The sequence below is a fragment of the Apus apus genome, chromosome Z (genome assembly GCF_020740795.1).
Source record: "Apus apus isolate bApuApu2 chromosome Z, bApuApu2.pri.cur, whole genome shotgun sequence".
NCBI classification, from domain to species: Eukaryota; Metazoa; Chordata; class Aves; order Apodiformes; family Apodidae; genus Apus; species Apus apus.
Genome location: NC_067312.1, coordinates 77817124 through 77824797, shown reverse-complemented (window position 1 = coordinate 77824797; position 7674 = coordinate 77817124). Strand labels below are relative to the sequence as shown.

Here is a 7674-nt window from a genome sequence, read left to right as displayed (position 1 = left end):
CAGGTACTGATGGCAGAACACGTGTGCATGTGTCAGTGCTCACTGTGTGACTCTGCTCCCATCTGGGTTTTCAGAGACCAGACTGGACCCTTCACCTGCTCGCAGCTCCACTGTTTACCTCCTTTGGAGCCTGTACCAACTACTGCTCATTTGCTTAAGAAGCCCAGTGCATCTGATACTGATTTGACTGGATTTTGCTTATCTGGAGGGGTGGTCGGGCCTGGTCAGGTTAGAATGGCCAAGACAGAACTTTCAGAAGAAATTGGTCTCATAGGAATCATATGGGGGGAGGGGGCTGTGATTGTGTTTTGTTCAGTAGTCACAGAAACCCCACACAGTGGTGCAATACCTGGGATCTGGTATTATATTGAACTGGGAACCACAAAGTCATGAAGATTAAGATGATATGATTAACCAGCTACTGTGGAAGGAATAATACAATAATTAATGTTGAAGCTATCACACAGTGGCCAGGATCACAGTAACCAGTTACGCTGCTTGGAGATCCCCTTGCCCACTCCATCCTGGTTCGAGTATCAGGGACTACAATCAACAGGCCAACTATAGATGACCAACAATTTTTTGTTAGAGACGAATATACATGAAGTTATGTAACTCAAAAGATCATAAGAGGCCAATGAATGCAAAGGTTAAATTTAATTAGTAATTAAAGGCAAGGACTGTATGCATCTTTATGTTAAATCATTTATACAACAGAATATGTACAATTGAGTATATAAAAACCTGTTGATTGTTATACAACTTAGGACAGGTGGAGTTATCCCTCGTGTCCTGAGCACTTTAATGCAGACATGTCTGCTCATCTCACATGGGAGTTGTTAAATTCTTTTAATCCCATTTGGTGACACATCCATCACATCTTGTCCCCTACCCAAGAAAAAAATTAAAACCAAACAAAACCCACAAGACCCCCAAGAAATCAAAGGAATCCCTGTGATGTACTTTGGAAAACTGAATCTTTCACTAAGTAAGGACAAGAGCCATAAAAAGTTACAAACGTTTTGTGAAACAAAGATCCTGCTGTTAAAAGAAACAAGAACAAAAGGAAGTCTGTGTTTGCTCAGAATGCTGCAAAATTGCTAAAATTGCTGTTTGCAACTCAGCCCTACTCATTATAGCACCATTGTAATGTGAAATGCACAATCCCAGCGCTCAGACCCCCCAGCCCCCTGCAGAGACCCCCGGCAGCCCAGCCTGTGCCTGAGTGCTGTGTGTGCTGGGCTTATACATACAAGTGGCAGATTAACTTATCAATAAGAGTAGAATGAGCGTGAACACGTATCAATTAGGCGGTGGAAACTAACTAAATGTGCATAATTGTGCAGCGCACTGTGCCTTCAGCGGGCTGCAGCTCTGGTCCCACCCGACACCCTGTGTTTGCACCAGTCTGCAATAGAGGAAAACGCCTTTGCCCTGTGTGCACTGCGGGTAAACGGCCTCGCTGCGGGGATAGCACCTGCAAGAAACTAAAACCGAGTGGGCGGTGGCAGAAGGGGAGAACCGGCACGGCCGGCAAGGCCGCGGGGGACCCAACAGGCGTGCGGAGCGTCCGTGCCCGACAGGCCCCGGGCGGAACCCGCGGCCCCGCACCGCGGTTCCGGGTGAAGCGGACCGGGAGGGGGGGCTGTGCGGCTGCTGCTGTGAGGAAAGGACGCGGGATGCCGAGGAGCTGAAGTGGGGCTGGGAAGCGGCTCCCGGGGGACGGGGATGAGACCCCGAGGGGCCGGGGGGGGCTGGGGGGGAGAGGCTGCGTGTGACTCGCGGCGCCTGCATGCATCCCACGTGACCTCCCACGTGACCGCTCCCTCACCGCTCGAGCGCTCGCAAGATGGCGGCGGCGGCGGCTGCGACCGCGGCTGTTCGGGGTCGGCGCTTCAAGTGGTCTTTGGAGCTGGCAGCGGCGCCGGGGGCGCGGTGAGATCCGGGGCAGGGGCTGTGGGGGGTGGAAATGGGGACTCCAGTGGTTTCCCCGGCCTCACCTGCCCCCGTCTGTCCCTGCCAGGCCCCGCGGAGCCGCCGAGGGCCGTGGGCCGCTGGGGTTCGCCGAGCGGCAGCTGGGGGAGGGCGGCGTCCATGAGAGCGACAAAATCCTGATGGAAAAGGTGGGCGGGGGGGCGGGCTGGACGGAAGGGAGGGAGGAACAACCCCCGGACGCCTGGGTTCCCGGTATGGCGGCTGGTCCCTGTCCCAGGTGCCTCGGTCCTCTCTGAGGGCGGTTCTCCCCCACATCCCGGACGCCCGGGTTCTTTCTTCCCTTGCAGCGCTGCTGGGACGTGGCACTGGCGCCGCTGAAGCAGATTCCCATGAACCTGTTCATCATGTACATGGCCGGCAACACGATCTCCATCTTCCCTGCCATGATGGTCTGCATGATGGGCTGGCGTCCACTGCAGGCCCTCATGTCACTCTCTGCCAGTGAGTACAACCCCATGCTACAGCCCAGTGCTGGTGATGGTTCCTTGGGTGCCCCCCCACCTGCAGCATCCACTGCATCTCCCACTGTAACAGTTGCCCCCACATATTCCCCCAACAGCTGTGTCTACAACAGCCCCTGCCATGTCTCCCTGCAATAGCCGTCCCCATGTCAGTTGCCCTCATGTGTCCCTCAGTAGTCCCTGTGACAGTCACCCCCACATCCCTTTCCCTAACGGTCCCCAAACAGTTACCTCCCTGGCAGTTATTCCTATGCATCCTCCAACAGTCTCCCCCACGTGTCCCTGTCCAGTTGTCCCTGTGACACTGACCCTGATGTTGGTCCCTTTCATACATCCCCCAGCCCAGCAGCTGCCCCAGTGCCACCCACCCCGTGCCTCCCCCCCTGCTCTCCCCTGCTCCCCTTCCGTCATCCCTGGTCTCCCATGGTGCCAGGTATGTGACCTGGGGGTGATGGTGACAGGTCCCCCCGTCCCTCTCTTATCACCTCCACAGCACTGAAGGCGCTGGAGAGCTCAAGCCGGCGGGCTCTGCAGGGGCTGGTGTTCCTGGTGGGCAACGGGCTGGGGCTGGCGTTGGCCCTCTATAAGTGCCAGGCCATGGGTCTGCTGCCCACCCGCCCCTCTGACTGGCTGGCCTTCGTCACCCCCCCCACAGGTGTGTCCAGACACTGGGGTCCCCCTGCCCTGCCCCCCCAGATGCTGGGGTTCCCCCCAGCCAAGGTCCCCTCAGCAGGGTCCCCTCACTTTCTCTCTCTTCTCTTGGCAGCGGATGGAGTTCACTGGGGGGGGGCTGATCCTGTGACCCAGTGCACCCACCAATAAAGGCGATGGCAGGCTGGTGATGGTATTTTTGGGGGGATTCTGATGGTCTGGGAGCTCAGCCCAAGGAGACACCAGGATGGGATGGGACGGGATGGGATGGGATGAAGGGAAAATCATTCACTGGTGATGTATGCTGGGGGCACTGGGGCCCAGACTAGGAGCACTGGGAGTGCACTTGAAGAGAACTGAAGGCCATACTGGGAATGTCCTGGGAGGTTTGAGGGCCACACTGGAAGCCTTAGGAGCTGTACTGGAGGCACTGGGAGCCTTGGGGCCTCTACTGGGAGGGCAGTGTAGCTGCACTTGGAGCCTTGGGGCCCCATACCAGGAGCCTCAGCACCTGTACTGGGAACACTGGGTGCCTCGGGGGCCACACTGGGAGTGCACTGACTCCAAACTGAAAGCCTTAAGGTGTATAATGGGAAAACTGGGAGTGCACTGGGAGGCTTGGGGCCCATACTGGGAACATTTGGGCTCATACTAGGATCTCTTAACTGCAGCTTGTGCTGCCATAGCACAGAACCATGGCATAGTTCAGGTTGGAAAAGGCCTTTGAGATCACCAATCCAACCAGCACTGCCAGGCCACCATCAAACCATGTCCCTCAGCACCACATCATGAGGCATCATACTGGGAGTGCTGGCATCCATACTGGGATATGACTCTGAGCTGTGACTAAGGGTTGGAGTTGTACGAGGAGTGCTGGGCCCACAGTGATGGTGCTGGGACTGTACTGGGATTGGCAAGCCAGGGCAGTGCATGTGTAGTACTGGCAAGTACTGGGCCATACTGGTCCACTCAAGGGGTGGGGTCCCTACCACCCACATCCACAGCCCAGTTTCCCCTGGGTTTGCCCCATTTTGTCCCATTTCTTCTGGGTGCTGCCCCACTGTTTTCCTATTTTTTCCCCCCATTTTTCCTGTTTCTGTCCGTTTTGGCCTGTTTCACTACCTCTTGTCCCAGCCCCCACAACTGGCTGGTTTTGCCCCATGTTGCCCCTTGGTTTTGCCTTTTTTTCCCTGGCCTTGGCACATTTTGTCTTGTTTGTGCCCCACTTCCTCCCTCATTTACCCCTTTCCCCCCATTTATGTATTCTTTCTTTTCCATTGTTGCCCTCCCTTTCTCTCAGTTTCTTCCATTTTTCCCTGGTTTTGCCCCATTTCTACTCTTTCTCCACATCCCCCACATTCCTTCCTGCTTTCCCACAGTTTCCCCCTTTGTTTTTTCCTGTTTCGTACTGGGTTTTGCCTGTTTCTGCACCACTTCCCCATTTTACCCTGGTTTTCCATTTCCCCAGATTTTCTCTTTGTTTTCTCCCCACTTTTTGCGCATTTGTGCGTCTTTTTACCTGTTTCAATTTTTTCCATTTTCCTTTGTTTTGTACCCCATTTTTGCCCATTTTCAATTATTTTTGCCTCTATTTTGTGCCTCATTCCCGTTTTCCCCCAGTTCTTCTTTTTCCCATTTACCCATTCCCTCCATTTTTCCCCATCTTCACCCCTTTTTTTCTCCATCTCCCCATCTTCCCAGTTCTCCTCTTTTCCCCATTTTCTCACATCTCCCTCTATTTCTCACTTTGTTTTTCCCCATTTTCTGCTATTTTGATACCACTTCTTCCCCCATTGCCTCATTTTCCCCTAGTTTCCCCTCTCTTTTGCCCTGTTCTCCCCCATTTTTTCCCTTTCCCCCCCCATTTCTCCTCCCATTCTGGCTGCCAGCAGCACCAGCCAGGCCTCCTCACCTCTGCTGCATGGATGTGTCCTGCATTCCCAGTATGGCCCAGAGCCTCTGCCTGCCTCTCAGCACAGGTGCAGAATCTTCCTCCCCAGTATGCACCAGTACCTTTCCAGTATGTCCCAGGATGGGACATACCTCCCAGTATGGTCTTGTACTCCCCAGGGTGGCCCAGCGCCCTGTTTCCATGCCTCCCAGTATAGATCACTGCCTTCCAGTGAGTCTCGGTGTAGCACAGCAGCTTTCCAGAATGGCCGAGGTCTCCCAGTGAGTCCCAGTATGATCCTGGGCCCCACAGTGAATCCCAGTATCACCAAGAGCTCCATCCCAGCATCTCCCACTGCTTCCCAGTATACCCTAATGTCTCCCAGTGCCCTGCCAGGCCACTCTGGCACTCACAGGATGGGGCCCAGCAAGGAGTGCCCCCTTCCTCCTCCTCTCCCTGGCTCTAGGGGCCTATGATGGATCAGGGCCTCCCTCAGATATCATCAGTCGGGTTACATATGATGTCACATCTCATTACATTACCCCTGCCTTTGCATGCCATGTGTTGTGTCCCACCTCCTTCCCAGGGATGCAGCCACCAAGCAGCCCCAGGTGCCTCAGCCCCCTCTCCCAGTGTGGTGTCACTGAGTGTATCATGTCGTGCCACGTGACGCCCCTGCTGTGATGTGTCATCATGTGTCACGACGTGTGTGTCGACTAGGGGTGAGCCCTGTCCCTCCCAGGTGTGATGTCAGGTTATGGTGTGTGATGACACATGATGATGTCACCATGATGTCACCGTGATGCCTGTGTAAGCCACATCTGAGCAGAGCATCTGGGAGCACTGCTCCCATCAGCGTAAGCTTGTAGGTGCACCCCGAGACATCTCTTGTGCTGCAGGAGGGGCCTCCAGCATGAGGTGCGCACCAGTGGGGCCTGGGTAGGCAACCCCTCCAGCAGGTGATGGGCCCCAGACCTGCCCCAGCCGGTCTCCTGGGGCCATGAACTCCTCTGACAGGAGTGAGAGCAGCAGAGCTCGCTGTCTCCTGCCTGTCCCCAGCAGCCTGTGCCCCTGCCGAGATGGCTGCCCCCACAGTCCCGGCTCCCCAGTTGCCCCGGCGCGGGAAGCGCGGCTGTTCCGAGACGTGTTTCCCCCCGGCTCCGGGTGGCTCCGCCCCCGCCAGCCGAGAGGCCACGCCCCCTGGAGTTATCGTCTCTGCCCGGTTGTCTCGGCAAGGAAGCGCCGCTCCCGCCGCGAGCCCCTCCCTGACCCCGCCGGTCCCTCCAACTCCCTGGGCACACGGGGGCCGAGGCCCGGCTCGCCCCGTAGGCCCTGGCAGCCCCTCCCCCAGAGCTGTCACCCCACCGCTCGCCCCAGAGGGCCCGCTCCCCGGGACCACGTCCCCTTTGCCCCGCCCCTTCCGGCCGCGGCCGCCCCCGTTTCCGCAGCCCTGGGCGCAGCCGGGGCTCCGCAGGTCCCGAAGTCCGGGGGCCCTAACGCACCGGGAAGGTCTCGGCTGCCCTCCGGGCAGCGGCGGTGGCAGAGGCGGCGCTGAGGAAGGTGCAGAGCCCCCACGGCCCCTCGGGACCCAGCACGTCTGGCAGCAGCCCTGGGGTGCAGGGGGTCCCGTCCTGCCCAGGTATTGGGGTTCCCGTGCACTCACCACGGCCGAGGCCGTTGGTGGTGCTCGAGCACAGGAACACTCTGGCCAGCACAGGCTGGAGGTTGGGTAATGTGACCCCCTGCCCTGTGACCCCCAGCCCCTGGCTCCCCTCTCCCTTGTGCCACCAAGCAGGACCCCGGGTTTACCCCGGGCCCAACCCCTGCCACCTCCCCAGGGACATTAGGCTGGTTCAATACGAGTAACACTAAATAAAGTCCTAATGGAGCCAGTTTTGGCAGTTGACACAGTGCACATTTCTGTGATGTTTTACATGTGGCAGAGAAGTGTGACGAGGTTGGTGTGTGTTTACCTGCTCTGCTGGACATCTGTTTGCAGCAATCCCTGGTGATACCTCATTTCTAAAACGAGTTACAGCTCTGCAAGTGATGGAGGCCCTGCCATTGCCACCTTTTTACTTGCTCAATTCATTTTGCTGGCTTTTTTTTTCTGTCCTGTTCTTATTCTATATTGGCCTGTCGTCTCTTCCAAATATTCCCACGTGCATTTGTGCAGAGCTATCCATCCATTCTTTTCACCTCTTGCACCTTTTTTCTTACAAAAGTATCTACCTTCTGTGCATCCTTGCAGTGATACGTGGGCTCTTCTCCCATTCCTGCACCCACCTGATTTATGTGAAGTATGAGCCATTTCTGTCCTCTGCTTCTCTCCACTATTTTCAATCTCTCTCTCAGTCTTGGGGATTAAAATGAATATTTGGTTTGCTTGCAACTAGACATCTAGAGCTTGGCTAGACTGGGGCTTGTCCCCAGTTTGTTTTTTGCTTGGTGTAAGTAGCCAAGATACTGGAACTTTAGGCCATACTGAACTACTGTTGAACTCAAACTGTCACTTGGAAAAGTAATAATGATAGATTAATACAGTGAAAAAGCACTTCAGCAAGCCCCTGTGATAGTAAGACAAAACCACATGACAGGTGGAGGGCCAACTGAAATCAGAATTCCAGGAACTGTAATTCAATAAATGGAGAAAGGAAACATTCTACTTGGAAAATG

The 7674-nt window shown here is 55.7% G+C and overlaps 1 protein-coding gene across 1 annotated transcript; it reads left to right on the top strand.

The window, feature by feature from the left end:
• The first annotated feature begins 1826 nt into the window (after window positions 1-1826).
• Window positions 1827-3303, top strand: EMC4 (ER membrane protein complex subunit 4). Its single transcript, XM_051643418.1, has 4 exons — window positions 1827-1935; window positions 2024-2123; window positions 2283-2436; window positions 2950-3303. Exons 1-4 carry the CDS (start codon window positions 1850-1852, stop codon window positions 3276-3278), a joined length of 669 nt encoding a protein of 222 aa, XP_051499378.1. The 5' UTR covers window positions 1827-1849; the 3' UTR covers window positions 3279-3303.
• Window positions 3304-7674: the final 4371 nt, after the last annotated feature.

What these genes read in the sequence shown, in the direction of transcription:
- EMC4 (XM_051643418.1), top strand. Translation starts at nt 1,850, where the DNA reads ATGGCGGCGGCGGCGGCTGCGACCGCGGCTGTTCGGGGTCGGCGCTTC. An exon ending in GCAGCGGCGCCGGGGGCGCG is followed by an intron (nt 1,936 to 2,023) that starts GTGAGATCCGGG and finishes TGTCCCTGCCAG; the next exon opens with GCCCCGCGGAGCCGCCGAGG. An exon ending in CCTCATGTCACTCTCTGCCA is followed by an intron (nt 2,437 to 2,949) that starts GTGAGTACAACC and finishes TCACCTCCACAG; the next exon opens with CACTGAAGGCGCTGGAGAGC.